The sequence below is a fragment of the Cetorhinus maximus genome, chromosome 11 (genome assembly GCF_964194155.1).
Source record: "Cetorhinus maximus chromosome 11, sCetMax3.hap1.1, whole genome shotgun sequence".
Lineage (NCBI taxonomy): Eukaryota > Metazoa > Chordata > Chondrichthyes > Lamniformes > Cetorhinidae > Cetorhinus > Cetorhinus maximus.
The window spans coordinates 117194575-117219493 of record NC_135889.1 but is presented as its reverse complement, the minus strand read 5'-3'; the positions used below and the strand labels follow the sequence as shown (position 1 = coordinate 117219493).

The 24919-nt window shown below is 48.4% G+C and overlaps 1 protein-coding gene across 1 annotated transcript in view; it reads left to right on the top strand.

Annotated features, from left to right (window-relative positions):
• Window positions 1-24919, top strand: part of adcy5 (adenylate cyclase 5) — a 360956-nt gene that overhangs the window by 225826 nt on the left and 110211 nt on the right. Inside the window, exon 4 of the mRNA XM_078551313.1 lies at window positions 10293-10451. Coding sequence (XP_078407439.1) covers window positions 10293-10451 — 159 coding nt within the window. The remainder of the gene's footprint in view (window positions 1-10292; window positions 10452-24919) is intronic.

Below are 24919 nucleotides of genomic sequence, written 5' to 3'. Positions count from 1 at the left end.
GCCATTCTTCCCATGGAGACCTCCACATGTGGCGCATGTGGGCACCACTTCATCGGAGAACGGGCAGACGCACTCCTCCGACTTGCGTACCGCTCTTTTGAGGGCTTCCAGCAACTCTGTGTGATGTTCCTCCACCTTCTGCTGACTCCGCGGTGAGTTGGAGTGCCTGGTGGCGCTGACCGCTGTTGCCACTGCCTCCCAGGCCGGATTGGTGACTCTGGTGGACCTTCTGCGGCCGGAGCAGGTATAGAGGACATCACGGCGGCCTTCCACTGTGTCCAGCAGTTGCCCCAGAGGCTCATCATCTGACTCGGACCTCGCAGATGTCTCTTGCCCAGCAGCCCTCTGGGTGCCGGGGAGCTCGGCTAAACCTGCCTCTTTCTGCACTGGACGTGTGTCTGTGCGGTGACCACCAGCTTGTGAACCCTAGCCTACTCTAGATCTAGTTCCAATGGGGTCGGTGTCTCTGTGCTGGTGGAGGGTGTGGGTAAACGCTGTGACGGGTCTTCCAGGCTGCTTATTTCCAGCTCTTTAATGGCTGGAGGTGAGGACCTGGATGGAGCTGAGGGACTGGCTGGCTGAGGGTGTCGGTCGCTTGGCAGAGCTCCCTGAGAACCAAAGTAGAGGTAATTAGTGCATGGCAGCAGAGCCAAAAGCAGGAGGGAGAGCACTCACAGTTGCGTTGAGAGAGGGATGATGTGGTGCAGGATCCTCACGAGGGTGTTCACCGCCAACCTCATCGTCACCGCAGGCAGGGTCCACGTCCTCACCAGTCAGCGCGATGACACGCTTCTCAGCTCCTCAAAGTGAGTGAGGGGTCTAATGTGGGCCACTCCACCCCCGGTCTGGGACCTCTCCCCCTGATGTGAGCCAGATTCTCCCGCATGGAAACAGATGGAGGGAGTGTGAGCAGGACACATGGCTCTGTGTGGAATGTTTGTGTGGTGAGCGGAGCCATGGACAGGACGAGGATGTGAGCTCGAGAGGGTATGAGCCTGATGGAGATGTGAGGGTGTGTGTGAGAGTTAGTGGTGTTGTCCCTTGAGGTGTGAGATCTCTGTGGATGTGTGATGGGTTTGTGAGCATGTGAGTTGAGAGTGATGAGAAGAGTGAGTTACCCTGGAGGAACGGATGAGACCATTCATCCTGTAGTGGCACTGGGTGGCTGTCCTCTTTTGCAGGGCATTGGCGCTGACCACCGTTGCCACTGCCTGCCATGCTGGATTGGTGATGCCGCTACCCATCCTGTGGCCAGAGCAGAGGTGGAGGACATCGCGAAGGGCCTCCACAGCGTCCAAAAGACATCCAGTGACGTGTCATTAAACCTGTTGCCTGGAGCCATCCTGGTCTGAAGATGTGAAGTAGGCTGCGCTCTGGTGCGCTTTAAACATGGCGCCCGGAGCAAGGAAGCACTGAGGTCATGGCGGGGTGGGCTAATCCGAGCCCGGCCGCCAGCGATCTGGTGTGTTCCCCCCGTGAATGCATTATTAATGAGCTGGGAATGAGACAATAAAACATGACAACCCGCCCTTGCAGCCGGCGGGTAAAATGACTCTTTCCCCGCCCTGCCCTAATTCCCAATCCCTTGATTGAGCCCTGCCTCCACCACACTCTCAGGCAGTCCTTAACCACGCGCTGCGTGTAAAAGATTGTCCTCGCTTCGCTTTTGCTTCTTCTGCCAATTACTTTAAATCTGTGCCCTCTTGTTCTCGATCCCTTCACGGGTGGGAACCACTGCCTCGCAGGCCGAATTGGTGACTCTAGTGGACCTCCTGCGGTCTACTGTGAACCTCAGGAAGCTCTACAAACTATCCAAGATCCACAACAGAGCTCACGTTATACACCAATGCAAGAGGAGTTGATCATGTAACGGGATAGCTTCGAGGAGACACAAAGTGGAAAGTATTACACCTTGAAACAAAACTGGTAAGTCCCAATAAACCAGCGCAAAGCTCTTGTTGCAAATCCTGTTCAGATCACTTATCACAGTCGTACGTTAGTGAGCAGCACCCTCTCTCTCTCTCTCTCTCTCTCACCTCAGTCAGAAACTTGTGGGTCCAAGCCCCAATGCAGAGCCTTGAACACACAATCCAGGCTGGCACTCCAGTGTGGTACTGAGGGAGTGCTGCACTGTCAGGGGTGCCGCGTTTTGGATGCGACATTAAGCCGAGGAGCTGCCTGCCACATTGGTGATGTTGGTCGAGGGACAGATATTGGCTACGACACGGGATAGAACTCCCCCGCTCTTCAGAATAGCGGCTTGAGATCTTTTACGTCCGCGAGGAGGCAGCCGGGAACCTCGGGTTTAAAATCTCATTTGAAAGTCGGCGCCTCCAACAGTGCAGCATTTTAAATGTGCTGCATGATTCTACATGAGTTATACGGGGAAAGAAATATAACCGTGCTGTTAGTAGGGTGAGGGAGAATTACTTGTTAGCGAAGTTTAATGATATAAGTAAGAATGACTTGCATTTATATTGCACCTTTCCTGGCTTCAGGACATCCCAAAGTGCTTTACAACCAATTAAATACCTTTGAACTGTAGTCACTGTTTTAATGTAGGAAACTTGGCAGACAATTTGCACACAACAAGCTGCCCTCAACAGCAGTGCAATGATGACTAAGTAATCGGTTGAGTAATGTTGGTTGAGTAGGCCATTTAACCTCTCGAGCCTGCTCAGTATGATCATGGCTCATCCTCTACCTCAACTCCACATTTCCACGCAATCTCTATATCCCTTGATTCCCTTGGCGCCCAATAATCTATCGATCTCAGTTTTGAACAAATTAAGCGACTGAGTATCCACAGCTCTCCAGGTAAGAGAATTCCAAAGATAAACGAGGGATAAACACTGACAAGGACACCGGGAAGGACTCCCCTGCCTTTCTCCAAAACTGTGCCATTCGATCTTTTACATCAGCCTGAGAGAACAGATGGAGAGGGGCTTCCGTTAGGAAGGCAAAGGCAAGCGCCTCCGACAGTGCTGGACTTCCTCACTGCTGGCGATGGTAATGTCAGCCCTGGAGTTGGACCTGAACCCACAATCTCCTGGCTCTACTCAGTAGGTGTGAATGTTAACTTACTGAGCCCCAGCAGCATTGCCTTCTTCGATGAGCGTTTAATGATGCCTGTGGCTGTCCAAATTAGGAAAGATTGTCTATTACTGGTACCTTGATGATAATAAAACTTGTCCTGCCCCCTTACCCATCACCATTTCAAATTAAAAAGAAATTGGAACTGAGTAGAATAGGATCCAGCAGGGCTGGTGTTATCTCAATTTATGGTCATTAACATTTCATTTCAGCATTTGTGTGGGCTGTGTCAAATCCTTTCAGGTGCCGGGGCACGTATCGCATGGATTTAACCCGTCACGTTTGCAAAGGACTGTTTAACTGCCGACTCCAAGGATTGGCTCCTCAAAGTAATTCTGATTTCTGTAGCCGCGCGTAGAGCAACTTCAAAAAAGAACGACTCGCATTTATACGTCGAGCTTTTCAAAGTCGCCCGAAGCGCTTTACAATCAATTGAGTCGTGTTGTGATGCAGGAAATGCGACAACCGTCTCGTGTGCAGCATGCTCCCAAAGGAGCAGTGCGACAATGACGAGGTCACCTCTTTTGATGATGTTGCTTGAGGGGCAAATATTGGCCCAGACACTCAGGGGAACAAGCTGTATTTCAGAGAGTGCCATCGGATCATTTATGTCCCACCACTGAGGGCGGGTGGGGCCTCGGCTTAACAGCTCACCCAAAAGATGGCACCTCCATCAGTACAGTGCTCCCTCGGTATCAGTCTGGATTTTGCGCTCTAGAGGACTATGACCCACCACCTTCTGACTCCAAGGTGCTTCTCACTGAGCCGTAGCTGACTCTATAAACACCAAGATCCATCTATTTATCCATACCCTTCAACATCCTTCCATTGCTTGTCTGCTCCCATCCCTTGTTTTCCTCCCCAAAATATGTTAGCGTACACAACTATTTGCATTAAATTTTGCCTGCCACTCCACCAGCCTGTCTGTGTCTTCTACAATCCTCCCCATGCCAATCCCCTTCTTTTCAGCATACTCTGAGATCGTGCTTTCTATTCCAAACCCAGATCATCTATGGACATACCTCGAGGAAAGGGTGACCCAGCACTGACCCTTAGACACATATCTTCCCACCTTTCTCCAACCTGAGCAACATCCTTTAACCTGACTCGCGATTTCCTGCCCATCATCCAACTCTCTCTACAAGTTGCTACATTTCCTCTTGTAACTATACACCTGAATTTTTTTAACAAGCCTCATGTGAGGCACTTTTTTTAAAAAAAAAAATTATTTGATGGGCTGTGGGCATTGCTGGCAAGGTCAGCATTTGTTGCCCATCCCCTAATTGCCTTTGAACCAAGTGGCTTGATAGGTCATTTCAGAGGGGCAGTTAAGAGTCAGCCACATTGCTGTGGGTCTGGAGTCACATGTAGGCCAGACCAGGTAAGGATGGTAGATTTCCCTCCCTAAAGGACATTAGGAAAGCTGATGTATTTTTATATTAATCAACGATAGATTCACAGTCACCGTGACTGAGACCAGCTTTATATTCCAGATTTATTAATTGTAATTAAATTCCACCAGCTGCTGTGGTGGGATTTGAACCCATGTACCCCAGAGCCTGGACCAAGGATTGACTAGTCCAGTGACTATATCGGATACCTTATGAAATTCGATCTGTACCACATCTACTATCTTCCCTTTATCCAACTGGTTACTTCTTCAAAAAAAAACTTAACCGAATTTGTCAAGTATAGCTTGTTTTTAACAAATTATCGTTAATTAACCCAGACATTTCTAAATGCTCATTCATTTTAATCTTGAATGATGGACTCTTCAGAACTTGACCATCAGTGGTATTAGACTAATTGATCCATGTTTGCTCAGTTTATGTTAAACAGAGATGTTTCTTTGGCCACCCCTTGGCCTATTTCAGGAAGATAGAAAAATTGTGGCCAAATGCTTTACTAACTCCTCTCAGTAACCTACCATGCCATCAGGATGCAATGACTTACGAACATACATGCAAATTAGAAGCAGGAGTAGGCCATTTGGCCCCTCAAATCTGTTCCACTATTTGATCATATCATGACTGCTCTGACTGTGGACTCTACTTTCAACCCTACTTTCCTGCCTACCCCCTCTAACCTTTGACACCCTTGTCAATCAAGAATGTATCTAACTCAACCTTAAAAATATTCAATGACCCAGCCTCCCCTGCTCTCTGGGGAGGAGAATTCCACAGACTAATGAGAGAAGACCTTTCTCCTCATCTCCATCTTAAGTAGGAGATCCCTTATTTTTAAACGGTGTCCCCTAGTTCCAATCTCTCCCACAAGGCGAAACATCCTTTCAGCATCCACCTTGTCAAGTCCCCTCAGGGTCTTATATGTTTCAATAAAATCAACTCTCAATCTTCTAAATTCCAATGGATACAGGCCCAATCTGTCCAACTTTTCCTCATAAGATAACCTCTTTATTCCAGGAATCAGTCAAGTGAAACTTCTCTGAACTGCTTCTTTCATGACTGCGGCACATCCCAAAGGGCATTACAGCCAATGAAGTACTTTGTTGTAGTGCAGGAAATGTGGCAGACAATTTGTGCACAGCAGGCTCCCGCAAATAGCAATGTGGTAATGAATGGCTAATCTATTTTTTATGATGTTGATTGAGGGATAAATATAGGCCAAGGCTGACTCCCCTGCTTTTTCTTGAAGGAGCACTATGGAATATTTTACATCTGCCTGAGAGGGCAGATGTGACCTCAATTTAACACCCTGATCGAAGAGATGGCACCTCTGACAGTGCAGCACACTCTCGGTCCTGCTCTGAAGTGTCAGCCTACGTTTTTGTGCTCAAAGCCCGACGTAGGAGTCAAGCACACAATCTTTGTGACTTAGAGGTAATAGTGCCACCAACTGAACCATGACTGGCTCCAATTCTCTTCAGGAGCAATTTGATTCTCTCTACAAACAATTGTGTCTTACCGTAAGGTCATCTTGTGGCTGAGTTTGCAAGTGTTCTGCCTCATGTGGAATTTTATCATCGAGACCAGGACGTTCCCAGGAAGTAGAAGATTTTTTTGGCTGTTAACGAATGTGCAAGTTCCAAGAGACATTCAGTACTCAAAAGGGTTAATCCACTCTGTTTCACTTCAGCGACAAAGCTGTGTGTCAGCTGTGCCTTAGTGCGGAATGGGGGGAGTAGGGCTCTCACTTCTGAGTCAGAAGGTTGTGGCTTCAAGTCTCACTCCAGTGTTTAAGTCAAAAATTGACACTCCAGTGCAGCGCTGAGGGAATGCTGGCTGTCGGAGGCACAGTCTTTTGGATGAGATCTAAACTGAGGCCTCATTTGCCTTCTAAGATGGATGTAAAAAGATCCCTTGACAGTATTTTGAAGAAGAACAGGGAGGCTCTACCCGATATCTAGACCAATAATTTACCCCTCAGCCAATATCACAAAAACAGATTACCTGGTCTCTATCACGTTGATGTCTGTGGGAGCTTGCTGTGTGCAAATTGGTTGCCGCGTTTCCTAGATGACAACAGCGACTACACTTCAAAAGTACTTCATTGGCTGTGAAGCACCTTCAGATTTCCTGTGGACATGGAAGGCGATATATAAATGGAACTTTTTTTTTTGAAGGTAAAGCTGGTTGTGGGCGAACTCTTGGAACCCGTGATTCGAAATAAAAATAATGAGCCTTTAGAAATACTAGGGCGAGTCCAGTTTCAGATGGGATGGAGGTCACGTGTGCTGTGGATGCACAAGCTATCACCATTGAGCGGGGCAGGTTGGACAGGCCAGAGGGTCTTCTATCTGTCTGTCATTGGTTGTTGCCTTGGGAAAAAATTGGAGAGGGAAACAAAAATGCCCTTAAGTGCATCCAGCAGCGATATCAGTGATGCTCATGACTGCTATAAGATGATAATATTGTTGGTGGAGAGAAGCTAAATTATGTGCCCTAACACCCTCAGTTAAAGTTGACCTGGGTCAATGATGGTTTCTGCCTAAAGTTCAGTTCCATTATGTCAGTTGCCTTCATTATTTTTCAAGCAAGGGCCACTTTGGCAAAAAATAAAACACCTGCAGCGTGACAGCCACATTGATTACTAAATGATCATTGCTTCCTTACTCCAGTAGCCAAAAGAAACATGACACCAATGGTTGAACAGTCTGCCAGTCTGGTTGCTATGGTATTTTAACTGCTAGTGTGTAACACACATATTTAGGTATAATTATTGGGGCACATCGTACCACGTGGTCGATGTGACACGTAAAGAAGGCTGACTTTTGATAGGCCGGGTACACGTTTTTTTTTTAATGTTAAAAATAAAATAAATAGGAATATAATTGCCGGGTTGAGCTCCGACTCACCGTGACCCTCTGAGGATAAAGCGGTTGCTGAAAATGGATGGATGGAGTCGGGGAATGGCACTCAGTGCCGCTGGGAGCCACCGTTGGCTCGAGGGCCTTGCAGTGGAGAGCACTGCAGTATGTGATCGAGCTTTTATGATCTGCCAATATAATTTTCCATGATGTCATTAATGATGAGGATTTATGAATTTTAGCACGTAGCCAACTCTCATCGTAAAGTTGTTTTTAGAACCAGTTTCGTTTTATCGTTTGCTTCTGGGAGCAGTTACATTCTAATGGGTAAAGGACTCTTGTAATAAGGTGCCAAGTGTTAGTTGTGACCTCCCTGACACCAGCATTAACTATTACACATCCCATTATTTCAATTTTTAGGGGCCAGTTTTTTAATAAGTCAATTTGTTTTCCTCTCTTTTTTCCTTTCCATTTCTTTTCTCTCTCTCCTTATTTTTTCCTTCTCTTTATTTTTCATTTTGTAGGGGGGCGGGCGGGGGAGGGCGACAGTGGCGCAGCGGTAATGTCACTGGACGAGTAATCCAGGGGTCCGGACTCATTGCCTGGGGACACGCAGCTGGTGGAATTCAAGTTCAGTTAATAAAATCTGGAATTAAACGCTAGACTCAGTCTTGGCGATCAAAAAATTATCATTAAACTGTCATGAAAAATCCATGTGGTAAAATAATGCCCCTTGAGGGGAGGAAATCTGCCACCTTTACATGGTCTGGCCTATACACGTGACTCCAGATCCATGTTGTGGTTAACTCTTAACTGCCCTCTGAAATGGCCTAGCAGGCCACTCAGTTCGAGGACAATTAGGAATGGGCAACAAATGTTGGCCTTGCCAGTGATGCCCACATGAAATGAAAGAATAAAAACTTAACACTGAATTTACCCTCGTTCTCAGTCCTTCCAATTCTTATCTCTCACTGGTTAAGGAGATACCCCGTTGGTTTCCCTGGTCACTGTAAAGCCCTGTTGCCTTCACTGTTCCATCTTCACCTGGCACTTCCAGTGACTCGGTGGGTCAAGATTGTTATGAGCTGAAAGGTGCAGGGGGCAAGATTAATTAAAGGCAGGTGCTGTCACATGCCCTGACACAGTGAACTCTGGCCCCCCATGTTCATTTTTCACATCTGCGTGGATTAAAATTGTAAAATATATTTCGCTCGCCAACCTCGGTGCTGAGATCAGACCCAGTTTGGTGTTGATTCATAGGTTTAAGTGTCGTCTAGATTGCGGCTGTCAGAATCCAGGACTGTCTTGCCGGTGTTGAAAAGTGTTCCGACCGGACAAGGACATGCTCATCATCAGGTAGCTGATCCTCTCGTCACTTTCCCCGAAAATCGTGACCCTTCACTAACCCCTTCCAGCAAACATTGCCCCCTTTAACAGCCATGGCTCACTGGTTGGCACTCTCACCTCTTGAGTCCGGAGGTTTGTTTTTTTTTATTCTTTCATGGGCTGTGGGCATTGCCAGCATTTGCTGCCCTTCCCTAATTGCCCTTGAGAGGGGTAGAGAGTTAACCACATTGCTATGGGCCTGGAGTCACACGTAGGCCAGTCCAGGTAAGGATGGCAGATTTCCCTTCCCTAAAGGACGTTAGTGAACCAGAGGGGATTTTAACAACAGATAAGCTTTCAATTGCAGATTTATTAATTAATTGAATTTAAATTCCGCCAGTTACCAGGGTGGGGTTTGAACCCATGTCCCCAGAGCATTAGTCTGGGCCTCTGGATTACTAGGCCAGTGATGATTACCGCTGTCTCCCCAGATTGTTTGTGTATTGAAGTCCAACTCCAAATCTAAGCTGGCATTCCCAGTGCGGTGCTGAGGGAGGTGCCACCTTTTGGATGAGTGGTTAAACCCAGGCTCTTGTCTGCCCTCTTAGGTGGCACAATTCAAAGAAGACCTGGGGGGGGGGGTGGTTTCTCCCCATCACACTGGGCAATATTTTTGATCCTTTAAACAACATCACTACAAGGGATCATCTGATCATGTATCTCGGTACTGTTTGTGGGAGATTCCTGTGTGAAAATTGGCTGCCATGTTTCCTAAGTGCTTCCTGGCTGAAGCGTTTGCAACAATCTTCAGCCATAAGTGCTGAACGGATGATCCACTCGGCCTGCTCCGGAGGGCCCCAGCATCACTGCTTCGGCCAGTTCGAATCACTCCACAGCCTTCAGCATCCACTCTCTCCACGCACAGCAGCAGCAGTGTGTATACCATCTACAAGATGCACTGCAGCATTTCACCAAGGCTCCTTTGACAGCGCCGTCCAAACCTGCGACCGCTACCATCGAGTAGGATAAGGGCAGCAGATACATGGGAACATCACCATCTCCAAGTTCCCCTCCAAGCCACACACCATCCCGACTTGGAACGATATCGCTGTTCATTCACTGTCGCTGGGTCAAAATCCTGGAACTCCCCCCCCCAACAACACTGTGGGTGTACCTACACCACATGGACTGCAGCGGTTCAAGAAGGCAGCTCACCACCACCTTCTCAAGTGCAACTAGGGATGGGCAATAAATGTTGACCTAGCCAGCGACACCCACATCCCATGAATGAATTTTTTTTTAAAAATTACCACAATGACTACACTTCAAAAACCAAAGAACCTAATTGGCCGTGAAATGCTCTGGGACATCCTGCGGTACTGAAAGGCGCTATATAAATGCAAGTCTCACTTCTCTCTTTAGTTCTGATCTCTGTGTATTCTCCTTTGGCCCCCCTTAAAAACAAAAGTTGAGCTTTGCAAATCTTTCTGAAAAGGAAATATTTAAAAGGGTGCTCTTAAATGAATATGTCAGCCATCAGAGTGCTAATTCATGCAATACGAACGTGATGCATCATTTGATATACTTCCACTCTTTCCCCCTCTAGTTTGGTGCGAGAGGTGACGGGGGTGAATGTGAACATGCGAGTTGGGATTCACAGCGGCCGCGTGCACTGCGGCGTCCTGGGACTCCGCAAGTGGCAGTTCGACGTGTGGTCAAATGATGTCACCCTGGCCAATCATATGGAAGCAGGAGGCAAGGCTGGGTAAGAGTTACATCTCTGTCTGAAACTGAGCTTCTAGTAATGCCCCTAGAAATGAACGGCATGACGCTACCTCCACAGTCCCATACACCGGCTCCCTGCTCTCCCTAAGCTTACCCCGCAGAGTTATCAATATTAAGTCAATAGTGCCGCACTTTTGCCATCACCATTGGATGGCACTTACAGTGGAACTACTTAAACTGTATTAAGGGCATTGACTATTCTGGTCAGTTCAAGGGGTTGCTCCTTTGCATTTTAAGCTATGCAGACCATGTTCTCTCTCTCTCTCCATTTAGCCAAAACAGAAAGTGTTGCAACACAGGGTGAGGATTCCCTCTGTGCTTTGTAAAAATTTTCTCGTTTTCACTGGCCACTATGTAAACCAGGCAAATGGCGTTGATACCATGAGCTCCCAGCAGCAATTGGGCAGGTTTTACGGAAATGTATACAGAATTGTCTGATTTCAGCTGGGACCTGTGGGATTGTATCTCAACTGGGGGCTGCAGGACTGTATCTCAACTGGGGGCTGCAGGACTGTATCTCACCTGGGGATTGTGGGACTGTATCTCACCTGGGGGCTGCAGGACTGTATCTCAACTGGGGGCTGCAGGACTGTATCTCAACTGGGGATTGTGGGACTGTATCTCACCTGGGGGCTGCAGGACTGTATCTCAACTGGGGGCTGCAGGACTGTATCTCAACTGGGGTCTGTGGGACTGTATCTCAACTGGGGGCTGAAGGACTGTATCTCAACTGGGGATTGTGAGACTGTATCTCACCCTGGGGGCTGCAGGACTGTATCTCAACTGGGGACTGTGAGACTGTATCTCAACTGGGGACCATGAGACTGTATCTCACCTGGGGGCTGCAGGACTGTATCTCAACTGGGGACTGTGAGACTCTATCTCAACTGGGGTTTGTGGGACTGTATCTCAACTGGGGATTGTGGGACTGTATCTCACCTGGGGATTGTGGGACTGTATCTCACCTGGGGGCTGTAGGACTGTATCTCAACTGGGGACTGTGAGACTGTATCTCAACTGGGGATTGTGGGACTGTATCTCAACTGGGGATTGTGGGACTGTATCTCAACTGGGGATTGTGAGACTGTATCTCAACTGGGGGCTGCAGGACTGTATCTCAACTGGGGTCTATGGGACTGTATCTCACCTGGGGGCTGCAGGACTGTATCTCAACTGGAGTCTATGGGACTGTATCTCACCTGGGGGCTGCAGGACTGTATCTCAACTGGAGTCTATGGGACTGTATCTCACCTGGGGGCTGCAGGACTGTATCTCAACTGGAGTCTATGGGACTGTATCTCACCTGGGGGCTGCAGGACTGTATCTCAACTGGGGTCTATGGGACTGTATCTCACCTGGGGGCTGCAGGACTGTATCTCAACTGGGGGCTGCAGGACTGTATCTCAACTGGGGTCTATGGGACTGTATCTCACCTGGGGGCTGCAGGACTGTATCTCAACTGGGGTCTATGGGACTGTATCTCACCTGGGGGCTGCAGGACTGTATCTCAACTGGGGTCTATGGGACTGTATCTCACCTGGGGGCTGCAGGACTGTATCTCAACTGGGGATTGCGGCACTGTACTGCAAGTAGAATGCTAAATGTGATCAGAGACAGAGCATGAGGCAGACAGAGTGCGGGAGACAATTTGTGAGGGACAGAGAGTGTGAAAAAGACAGAGAGTGTGACGTAGAGTGTGAGTGAGAGACAGTGTGAGAGGCAGAGAGAGTGTAAAAGGCAGAGACAGTGTAACGGCCAAAGAGAGTGTGAGAGAGAATTTCCTGGATTTTCACTCCCAGGTGGGGAGCGCAGAATCAGGGCATTTCCCAGTTTCGTGAACCCGACCCGGGGAAAAGAGGCCCGGAAGTTGGGATTTTGGTCTGGGAAGAGGTTGTGGTGGGCTGGATTAGAAGTTGGGCCTGCCACCCCCAGAACGAGTGCGGAGGCTGCCAGGTGCAGAGGTGGAGCAGAGGCTGGAAGGTCTACCTCTGTGCTCTGGCACTGTCCAAGTTTGAAAATAAGCAATAAGAAAAAAAACATGCCCCTAGCACTCACCCCTCAACCCTCCACAGATTCCCCATGCCTCATTCATGCCAACCCATCCACCTCATGCCCTACCCACCCTCCTAACCCTCCGCACCTTCCATGCCAATCTATGCCGATGTACCCACAGCAAGCAGTGTTTTTTTCAGCATTCCAGATTTTTTTGTTCAAAAATTTAAAGGGCAAGTCTTTTAAATTCCTTGACAGCTTGACAGATCCCTTTGACAGTTGGTCTTGACATCCTCTTGACAGCCTTGACAGGTTCTCTTGACAGTTCTTACAACTCCCTTTGACTGGGGCTTCTGACAGTTTTGATAGTTGATTTTTGACAGGACTGTTGACAGTTCTCAATGAGCTTGATAATAATGAGTTGATTCACTTTTACGCACATTTATGCCTAATTTTAACAATTCCCAAGGGTGCCTAACCTACCCCAAAGGACTCCTGAACTCCACCAAAGGGCACCTTATTTCCCCCAAGGGTATCCCAGGACCATATCCAAAAGGATTCCTTAACTCTTCAAAGGGGGCCCCCCCTGCCATCCAAACAAATCCACAAAGTTCAGACCTGCTCTTACCTGGTCTAACCTGTACGTTCCAGGTTTCACACTGTAGAATGCAAAAATCAGAACCGCGTGGAGGCAGCTGATGATTTGAATGGCCAGCTGTCTCCGGTAGCCACGCATGGGTGAACCCTGGCCTGTCCCATTCGCTCCCCTGTGAAAAGAGGAAATGCCGTGTTCGGGGTCGGGACTTAGGATTTTCAGCCACTTCTGCCATATTCGCCATGACGGAGAGGCTCTTTGTCGTGGTGAAAATTCAAGCCGTGTAGGATAGCCAGAGTGTGTGAGAGAGACAAAGGGTGTGAGAGAGAGGGCTGAATAATGCAGGAACGGGGGGGAGGGGGGTGGGGTTGGTCATGGGGTGTGTGGATGACATGCACCCCCACCCCCTGGAGACCATGTCAGCGTAGAGCCAACACACTCCACGTCAACCCATCCTGCAGCCGTAAAGCACCGCGGGGCTAATTAACGAGAGCCGAGTGGGTTCCACTGCTCATTGGGACGGAAGTCCTGCCCTCTGGAGCTGCGGGACAATCCAATTGGCCAGCAGCTGCATCGGTCCCAGCGGCGTCGGGGAGACCTCGGTGACGGCTGCTGGTGAAGAGAGGACACCCAAGGCTTTGGATCCCCAGAGCTGGTAAGCCCGGGGTCTTGGGCCGGCAGAGTTTGGGTAGGTCGGGGAGAGGGGGGGCGGTGGGGAGGAAGGGGTAGGTTTAAGGGAGGGAGCCAGTAGGAAGGAAGCGGGACTGCAACCTAAGGGTGGGGGTGGGGTGGGGGTGCTGCCCTGAGATCAGAGCATCCCCCCCCTCTCCTCCCTTCCCACCCTTTAAAATCAGGCTGCCTGTTCCCAAACAACTGCCCACGCCAATTGTTTTATGGTGTGGGCAGCGTATTATCATGGTCAATTGGCTTGATAAGGAACCTAATTGACCCTTAATTGTTCATTTAATTATGCCAGGCGGTCTGTCGATTTTGGCGCCCGCCTGCCCCCCCCCCCCTCCTGTATTATGGGGCTGAGCTCAGGGGCGGGAGGGAAGGTAGTGGGACGGGCCCACAGGAAACAGGCCCACACGGGGGCACATAAAATTCATCTCAGAGTGTGAGAGAGACAGCGAATGTGATGGACAGAGTGAGAAACACAGTGGGGGGGACAGTGTGAGGGGCACAGAGAGAGCGTAAGAGCCAGCAACAGTGTGAGGGAGAGAGAAAGTGTGAGAAAGACAGAGAACGTGAAAGGAGACAGAGAGTGTGAGAGACAGACAGAGTGAAAGTGCGAGAGACAGACAGAGTGAGAGAACGTGTGAGAGACAGACAGAGTGAGAGAAAGTGTGAGAGACAGACAAAGTGAGAGAAAGTGCGAGAGACAGACAGAGTGAGAGAAAGTGCGAGAGACAGACAGAGTGAGAGAAAGTGCGAGAGACAAGGAGAGTTTGAGAGGCAATGACAGTGCAAGGGACAGGGAGAGCGTGAGAGAGAGAGAGAGTGTGAGAGAGACAGAGGCCGGGGTTTTCCGGCCTTGTCACGGGGGTGGGGGGTCCCACCGTGGGCAAGGCTGGAAGTCCATTGTCTTGCGGCGAGACCAGAAGGTCAGGGTGGTGGGCGGGAGGGCAGGTGTGGAAAATCCCACCCAGAGTGTGTGAGAGAGAGATACAGAGAGCGTGAGAGAGACGGAAAGATAGAGTGTGAGAGATACCCCTGGAATGAGCTAGATTGGGCTGGTCACTCTGCAATGGTGAAACTGTGCATGGAGGGCGGCTGAGGTTTGTGTAACAGCTGCATTGAGAACATAATGGGTGGAATTTTTGGGTCCCGCCATGGTGGGGGCGGGGCTATAAAATGCGGCGAGCTGTTCAAAGGTCCTTTGACCTCGGCGGGACCTTAAAATCCCACCGGTGTAAAATTCCATCCCATGATGGAGGAAGAAAGAACTCTTTGCATATGTCCTTTCCACCAATTTATTCTATCGGGGACCATGTTGTGGTCAATTTATGGAGACTCAAAGAATTTCACAGGACAGAAGGAGGTATTCAGCCCATCATGCATCCCTAACCCTGAAAAGGAAATTTACTCCAGAATATTTATCCTATCTCACAACCTACCTGACTCAGGTTTAACAACTGATCTCCATGGACCCATTGATTCAGGAACTATTTTGCCCCATCAGGATTAGTTATCTACTGATGCTGACTCTCATAACCCTCTATCCCCATTCTCAAATTTTTTTCATTCGTTCTTGGGATGTGGGTGTTGCTGGCTAGGTCAACATTTATTGCCCATCCCTAATTGCCCTTGAAAAGGTTATGGAGAGCCGCCACCTTGAATTGCTGCAGTCCATCTGGTGTAGGTACACCCACACTGCTGTTAGTAAGGGAGTTCCAGGATTTTGACCCAGCGACAGTGAAGGAACGGCGATATATTTCCAGGTCAGGATGGTGAGTGGCTTGGAGGGGAACTTGCAGGTGGTGGTGTTCCCATGCGTCTCTTGCCCTTGTCCTTCTAGGCGGTAGAAGTCTCAGGTTTTTAAGGTGCTGTCAAATGAGCCTTGGTGAGTTGTTATATTTCATCTTTGAAGTGGTGAACACTGATGCCTCTGTGCAAAGCTGGTGAAGGAAGTGAATGTTGATGGTGGTGAATGGGCTTCCGATCGAGCAGGTTGCTTTGTCCTGCATGTGGTTCAGCTTCTTGAGTGTTTTTGAAGCCACAAGTGGAGAGTATCCCATCACACTCTTGATTTGTGCCTTGTAAATGGTGGTCAGGCTTTGGGCGTTAGGAGGTGAGTTACTCACCTCAGTTTTTCCAGCCTTTGACCTACTCTTGTAGCCACACTATTTATATGGCTCATATAGTTCAGTTTCTGGCCAATGGTAACCCTTGGATGTTGATAGTGGAGGATTCAGCGATGGTAATGCCATTGAATGTCAGGGAGCGATGGTTAGATTCTCTCTTGTTGGAGATGGTCATTGCCTGGCACTTGTGTGGCACGAATGTTACTTGCCACTTGTCATCCCAAGCCTGGATATTGTCCAGGTCTTGCTGCATTTGGACATGGACTGCTTCAGTATCTGAGGAGTCGTGAATGGTGTTGAACATTGTGCAATCATCAGCGAGCATTCTCACTTCTAACCTTATGATGGAAGGAAGGTCATTGATGAAGCGGCTGAAGGTGGTTGGGCCGAGGACACGACCCTGAGGAACTCCTGCAGTGATGTCCGGGAGCTGAGACGACTGACCTCCAACAACCACAATCATCATCCTTTGTGCTGGGCATGATTCCAACCAGAGGAGAGGTTCCCCCCAATTCCCATTGACTCCAGTTTAACAAGGTTCCCTTTATGCCACACTCAGTCAGATGCTGCTTTGATGTTGTTGTTGATTGTTTTTTTTTGAATGGGCTGCCCCATAATATGGGATGTCCCATACAACGTATGAAGAAAAGGTGGAAGGGGTGACAATGTAGGGTGGTGGGTGAGGGTTGGTGGGGGTTGGGGGGGTGCATTGTGGAGGAATAAGTCCACAACCCTGGGGAAGAAAGGGTTAACCAGCATGCACAACTGCTTTGGTTGTGTTTCACACTGCAAAGTGATATTTGTGGGATGAATCTTTTAATAATCCCTTATTTCATTAACTAGCGAGGGCTAGAGTGAGTCTAAAAGTATCTCTGGTTACAAGTTTTGAGCAATTGCTTTCTCTAATGTAACCGTAACTCTGATCTTCCAGTCTCAGTTATATATAAAGGGGTCGGGTTACAGATACATGAAAAGGAACAATAGCTTTATTGTAACAATCAAAACATAAAATTTCACTGGCCCTAGCTCCTAGATGCTGGGATCAGCATCAATTTAATTTGTTATCTTTTGTTTTTTGTGCTTCTGTTTAATTGCATGATCAGGTTTTGCTACAATTACTGAGGCATACAGGCTGCGGGAGATCCTAGGAAGGATATTTTGATAGCTGTCAGCAGTGATAAAGCCCTCATGTTTGGGCACAAGGATGGGGAATAGTAGAGATATCTCTCACTCTCTGTCACACTCTATCTCTCACACTCTTTCTGGCTCTCACACTCTTTCTGCCTCGCACACTCTCCATCTCTCACACTCTCTCTACCTTTCACACTCTCTCACACAGTCTCTATCTCTCACACTCTATCTCTCTCACACTATCTCTCACACTCTATCTGGCTCTCACACTCTCTCTGCCTCTCACACTCTCTCTGCCTCTCACACTCTCTCTGCCTCTCACACTCTCTCTGCCTCTCACACACTCTCTGCATCTCACACTCTCCATCTCACACTCTCTCTACCTTTCACACTCTCTCGCGCAGTCCCTATCTCTCACACACTATCTCTCATACTCTTTCTGCCTCACACTCTCCATCTCTCACACTCTCTCACTCAGTCTCTATCTCTCGCACAGTTTCTATCTCTCACACACTATCTCTCACACTCTTTCTGCATCTCTCACACTCTATCTCTCACACTATCTCTCACACAGTCTCTATCTCTCACACTCTCTCTGCCTCTCACACTCTCTCTGCCTCTGACACTCTCTCTGCCTCTCACACACTCTCTGCATCTCACACTCTCCATCTCTCACTCTCTCTCTACCTTTCACACTCTCTCACAAGTCTCTATCTCTCACACAGTCTCTATCTCTCACTCTCTCTCTACCTTTCACACTCTCTCACAAGTCTCTATCTCTCACAAGTCTCTATCTCTCACACAGTCTCTATCTCTCACACTATCTCTCACACTCTATCTCTCACACTCTATCTGGCTCTCACACTCTCTCACACAGTCTCTATCTCTCACACAGTCTCTATCTCTCACACACTCTCTGCCTCTCTCACACTATGGCGTCGGCATCTTGGTGGGCGCGAGCAGACAATATGGCGAAAGGCTGTCATGAAGCCAGGTCGCGATCGTCCACACCGCCCGTCAATGCCGGGCCACCTATCCCGCCGCTGCATGTCGGTAACATCATTCGAATACATTTGCATGTAGTTATAAACCCTGCTCACCAGAATCATCCCTGACACTGGATCACCCAAGCACGCTGACACATTTCACAGTTGTCCATAAGCGCCGTGCACCTGGTGAGCTACACTTCACTAGGGACTTCAAAGTTTGTTTGTACCTTGCTTCTGGCAGCACTCGCTGTCGATAGTGCCAGGCTTCACAGGCAGCACCGCATCGCTTTTAGGAGGGGATCACAGGCAGGTCTCTACCTACCAGATCAGCCATGGGGCAGGGGTGGCTTTTCAACAGCTGCAGAGCTAGGGCTTGCTTGGGGAAGGGGTGTGTGGGGGCACATGGTGATCTGTGCAAGTGGCCTCAAGGTGGTGAGGGCTGAGGAGGCAGCCTCCAGAGGTGATGAGGTCAGATGGAGATGTGAGGGTGCGTGTGTGAGAGAGTGAGTGGTGATGTCCCTTGAGCTGGCAGTGAGTGAGGTGCCAGTGAATGTGTGATGGGCTTGTGAGTGTGTGAGTTTAGAGGGATGAGATGGTCGCCTGGCAGCATGGATGGGATCATCCATCTGTTTTCTGCACTGGGTGTCCGACCTCTTGTGTGCAGCTTCGACACTGACCACCTCTGTCAAGCCAGAGTGGTGAGACTGATGGGCCTCCTGTGGCCAGAGCAGGGGTAGAGGACATCACAGAGGGCCTCTACGGTGTCCTGAAGGCATCCCAGGGATGCATCTCGGAATCGGGGAGCTGCACTCTTCTTGGCTTTTGGGGCCATGACTTCACTGGTGCTCCCCTGGGCTGCAAGCGTTGAGAAGTGTGCGCGTGGCTGCAGTTTAAATATGGCGCCCGGCGTGAGGAAGTGGCAAGGTAACGGCATGGTGGGCAAATCGGAGGCCTCCTGCCGACGAGTCGGCGTGTTTCCCGTGGCTGCATAATTAATGAGGCGGGAACGGGTCGATATGGCGCGAAAAGCCGCCATTGCGGCCAACGGGTAAAACGTCCTTTTTCCCGCCTGGTACCGCACTTAGTGCAAATCTGGGATGATTCCGCCCTATCTCTCACACTCTCTCTGCCTCTCACATTCTGCCCCCTACACTCTCTCTCTCATACACTCAATTGTATTTTCTCTCCCTCATTTTGTGTCCCACATTCGGTCTTTCACACGCTCCGTCTGTCTCTCAAACTCTGTCTCATATTCTCCATCCCTCTCTCTCTCAGGCTCTGTCTCTCACACGCTTTATCTCTCTCTCACACTCTGTCCCTCATATTCTCTGTATCCCACAACTGTCTCTGCCTCTCTCACAGTCTGTCTCTCACACTCTGTCTTTCTGCCACACTCTATATCATGCTCTCCTTCTGTGTCAGACGCTCTCAGCTTTGACTGGTTGTTCACTGATTCACTCGCGCGTTCTTCCCTAGGAAGTAGGAGAGACTGAGTGTGAGAGATTTTCCCCAATTTTAAAAGTGGAACGGTGTGTATGAGCCCAGGAGTGGCTCCCCAGAGCATCTTATCAGCGAGGCCTTATTAACATACAAGTTCCTCAACTCCCCTCCATTGCCCAGGGTCAGGGCCACCATCTTGGCTGGTGGAGTGGAAGCAACAATTTGGCAGCAAGAGGTGACAGTCTGGGATGTGACCGGGAGAAGGTGTCCACTCCGATTAGAGGGGTGAATGCGAAAGCCGGGACTGGGGAGAGCCCTGTGGATTCCTTAGGGGTCCTGGGAGAGGGGTGTTGGGGGAAGGGGTATACAAGCAGTCCGGACGCAAGGAGCTCTGACAGAATAAAGTTTTTAAAGCACATTTGGCCTCTTCTGGCCTATTTGCTACCCCCTCTTCTCAAGGGCGATGGCAAGGGATGGTGGTGAGTTTTTAAAATTGAGAGTTGTGTGTGCGCCTGCGTAGGGACAAAATCCACTTCAACAGTGGTGCCCGCATGTTGGAGTTGTTTGCTACCACATTAGGAGCTCACATACAAAAGATTTTCATTAGCCTTTTATGATAGTTTTTGTATGGAAGTCATCTCCTGCCACAAACATTATTTGCAAACATCCAGTATTTCGGAGAATACTGAACTACTTTTCTGGCTTCGTGGAAAAACTAGGGGTCGTTTTCTCCTTAGCCGCAAAATCTTGCTCGGCATTCTGGCCATCAGCCACATTTCAACACAGGCTTACAACCTTCATGGCCACAGGCACTGTCTTGACTGCAATGCCCCCTGTTAGCTCTTGGCATACCAACAGTTCTCCCTCAGGTGGCCAGGCTTCCCACACTGAAAACACACAGGGCAGGCCCCTACAGGGGCCATGGTTCCTTCTTTTAAAAGCTGGAGATTGATCAGAAGGTCCTCTGTTATTCCCCTTTGCTCTCAAACTTCATCTTTCGGCTTCATCTACCCCCCTCCTATCTCTCTCTAGCCTGTAAGTACTACCAGTTTCCTTTGAGTTTAGGGGTCTGTGGGTTAATTCATAGTCATCAGTTATGATGGCTTCTGTCTGGCTTTAGAAACTCTTTATTCTTCCACATGTGTCTTTATGGAAGGGTGAAGAGAGTTTTTGAACTCCCCGAGTAGGATGACATCTTTGAGGTTCTCGTGGTGGGATCTATCTTAAGCACCCATACCCACCTCTCGAGGGCAAGTTTCTTAACCCTTTCAAACTCAATGTAAGTTTGCTTGGGCCATTTTCAGAGAGTTTGGAATTCTTTGGGGTATGCCTCCAGGACCAGGCCGTATGCTCTCAGAATAGCAGTTTTGGTCATCTCATAGTTTGATTAACACTTGTTGGACAATAGCGAATAAACCTCAGGGGCTTTTCCTGTTAATCTGCTTTGCAGCAGAAAGGTACAAACCTCCACTGGCCAGTCCAGCTGCTTTGCAAGCTTTTCAAATGAGACAAAAAGTGCATCCACATCCCCCTCATCAAACTTCTGTGTCAGTTGTGAGTGCTTTAAGAGCTCGACACTTGGTCTGGAGCTAGGGGAGGTTTCCTCGCTAGGGGTGTCCTCTTTTGGTATGGTGGACCTTTCCCTACAATTCAAGCTGCTTTAATCCTCTTTCTTGTTTTACTTCTGGAAAGCTCATTCTTTCTCCCTTTCCTGGAATTCCCTCTCCTCCTTCCGTTCTTCTCTCTCTCTCTCTTTCCCCTTTTTCCCTTCTCTCCTGTATTTCCCTTTCCTTTCCTTGTCTCTCTCTTTCCTCTTTTTCTTTTCCTTGGAATTCTAGCATTAGTCTCCGCTGTTCCGGCTGTACCTTTGCTAATGCTAGCCTGTTGGTTGCAGGTTCTACGCCAGTCTCCTATTCTTCAAATTCAATTGCAGTATGGTTGCCACAAGTTTTAGGATTTCGGATTTCCTAGCTTTTGGATCCTGCAAAGCCTGTCCACCATCTACAAGGCACAAGTCAAGAGCATGGTAGAATACTCCCCACTTGCCTGGATGAGTGCAGCTCCCACAACATTCAAGAAGTTGGACACCATCCAGGACAAAGCAGCCTGCTTGGTTGGCACTTCATTCACAAACAGTCACTCCCTCCACCACCAACACACAGTGGCAGCAGTGTGTACCTTCTACAAGGTGCACTGCAGCAACTCACCAAGGCTCCTTCAAAAGCACCTTCAAACTTCTGACCTCTATCATCCAGAAGGATAAGGACAGCAGACACATGGGAACACCCACCACCTGCAAGTTCCCCTCCAAGTCACACACCATCCTGACTTGGAACTATATCACCATTCCTTCACTGTCGCCGGGTGAAGATCCTGGAATGCCCTCCCTAACAGCACTGTGGGTGTACCTACACCACATGGACTGCAGCGGTTCAAGAAGGCAGCTCATCACCACCTTCTCAAGGGCAATTAGGGATGGGCAATAAATGCTGGCCTAGCCAGCGACGCCCACATCCTGTGAATGAAGAGAAATATACGCCTATTTCTAAATGCCTACCCACACTCCTTAACTCTTGGATGAATAGGGCTTTTAAACAATCCCAAGTTAGCCCGATCTGTTCTAGAAAGGTACAGACCACGAATGTGGACATTTTAAGTACTCGAACACTCCAAACTGGAAGAAAGTCTGTATGGAAGTTTTAAAATATACTGCAAGGGATCAATTTGGCTTCCTACTTCCAATTTCTCATTTGTCTGTGGGCTGGTTACAGACGCAGCCCCCAAATTTCTGTTCCGGTCAGGTGACGAGGGAGACTCCTTGACTGACCACAATAGCTTTTTTTTGAAAAGGATATACTGGCCAGTTCGGTGAGCGTTTAACTGTTTTTGCACTGTGATCATGAATGCCACAGTCAGCCAGGTTTTCCTGAGTCTTTTTTTTAAAAGAGAAGGAGATAACTTTTATTGTACTTGTGAAAAATAATAAAAACGCCCTGGCTTTCACACCCACACACACACACAAATAGATTACAGAGTGGGAAGGATAGTGAGTCCAGTGAAGTTGTAGGGGTATACTGTTCGTGAAGGCTGGTGACCTGGCTGGTTTCAGACAGAATTTGGTGGTTCATTTCGCGGTCCTGATGTTTCTGGTGTCGAGACGGTTTAAAGCTGCAGAAAGGTGGTTTATCTGTTCTTCTGGAGACAGTAGTGCTGAATTGAGTTCTTTTTCAAATCTCTGTCCAAGCACCTGTATAGTCAAAACCAGCAGACAGGATTCAAAACTTGCAGGTTGGGTGAAGAGAGGAAGGAACCCATTCTGGCTCTCTCCGTCTGCGTTGTGTTTGCTTGTCCTGTTCTGCAGAGAAAGCAAGTGCGTAAAACACACAAATGGTTGGGTTGTCACATGACCTTCCCGCCCCAACTGTCCAGGGGTCATGGCCAATGTATTCAGATTGAGGCTTGATGAGATCATGTCTGGGAACCCCTCTCTCACCCAGGGTCCCATTGTCCAAGTGGTTATATCTAATGGAGTGTCTCCACACAGTTAAGTACCCAGGTGAGTATTTGGACACTGTGCTAATGGGTTAAGGCTTGTGACTCATACACAGTTCCCTGAGACCATTGTCTTTGGTGGGTTTTGCAGACAGGTAGACTCCATTTCCATGTGTTTGAATGTGGAAGGCGCAGCAATGCAAATTGTCTAGCCATCTTTGGCTGTGAGCTCAAGTAACAAAAATGCAGATAATGTCTTGGGTTTTTGCAGACATATAGCCTTTGTCTCAATGGTGTTGGATTGTGGAGAGTACAGTGATGCAAATTGTGTAGCCATTTTGGCTGCAAGCTCACATCTCTGGAATGCAGCTTTAGTCTCTTTTAAAAAAAAAAATCACTTAGGGATTTCCAGACAGTAGATTAAAAATTCACCTTTTTAAATAAAGCGGGTTTTCAGGACAATTTTTTCTTGGAGTTTGGATGACACTGGCAAGGTTGGTGTTTATTGTCCATCCCTAGTTGCCCTGAGAAAGTGGTTGTGGTGGGCTTTCTTCTTGAAACACTGCAGTCCATGTATCGATACTGCTACCAGTGTGGTGTTAGAAAGGGAGTTCCAGGATAACTCACCTCCTGACTCCTCAAAGCCTGTCCACCATCTACAAGGCACAAGTCAGAAGTGTGATGGAATACTGTCCACTTACCTGGATGAGTGCAGCTCCATCAACACTCAAGAAGCTCGACACCATCCGTGACACAGCAGCTCACTTGACTGGCACCCTATTCATCATATTAAATATTCACTCTTTCCACCACCAGCACATATAGGCAGTAGTGAGTGCCATCTTGAAGATGCACTGCAGAAACCTAGCAAGGCTCCCTTGACAGCATCTTCCAAACCTGTGACCTCTACCATCTAGAAGAATAAGGGCGGCAGATGCATGGTAACACCACCACCTGCAAGTTCCGCTCCAAGCCACACACCATCCTGACTTGGAGCTATATCACCGTTGTTTCACTGTCGCTGAATCAAAATCCTGGAACTCCCTTCCTAATGGCACAGTGGGAGTACCTACACCACAGGGACTGCAGCGGTTCAAGAAGGTGGTTTATCGCCACTTTCTCAAGGGCAATTAGGGATGGCCAATAAATTCTGGCCTTGCCAGCAATACCCACATCCCATGGACAATTGTTCATAATAGGCAGAGTACAGACCACGCTCAATCAAAACCCAAAACATCTACTGTTAGATGTGATTCTGTGATTGGGCAGCACTTGCTGAACATTCCTGAGTGTGCTAATAGCTACACTAACAACAAATTTAAGATAATCAGTGGAGCTCGTAACGTGGCTCATTCACACTTGCTAAAGCAACATATATTCCCACGCAGGGACGCACTCTCTGCAAACAAAAGGGACATGTTCAAGCCTTGTGCTTTTTTTTGAATTATCCAAGAGCCTGGTTAGCCTATTGTTCCCAGTTGCTTTCTCCATGGAAACATCTCAGCCAATCATAATCGTCTTCCCACGAGTCAGCACCACTTTTCTCCTGTAGCATAAGTTGTTATGATCGATTGAAACTTGGACATTCTTGCATTTGTCCTGATGAGTGCAAGATGAAAAACTTCGACAACACATCTCTCTTTTCAGCAATTAAAAAATAAAACTGACCCAGTGAAGTAAGGGAACGTCAGAGTAGGCTGGGTGGAATGGTGTTTCCCTAATATCAATGACAAGGTGCCAAAGGGTATGTGACACCCATGAGACTGTACCCCTGAAGGACATCATCATCTTTGGGAGTGGAGAGAAGAGCTTTGGTGAAGTAATGAACAAATGAACAAGGTTTTAGCCTGACAAACCTTCTAGCAGACTAGGAGTTAAACCCGAGAAAGATTTCCACTGATGAGTTAATAGGGACTTGCAAAATTAATGTCCCTCACTCAAATTCCAACCTGAACACATTCCATTATTCTGTATAATAGTGAGATGGTAGAAGAATCAGCAACCA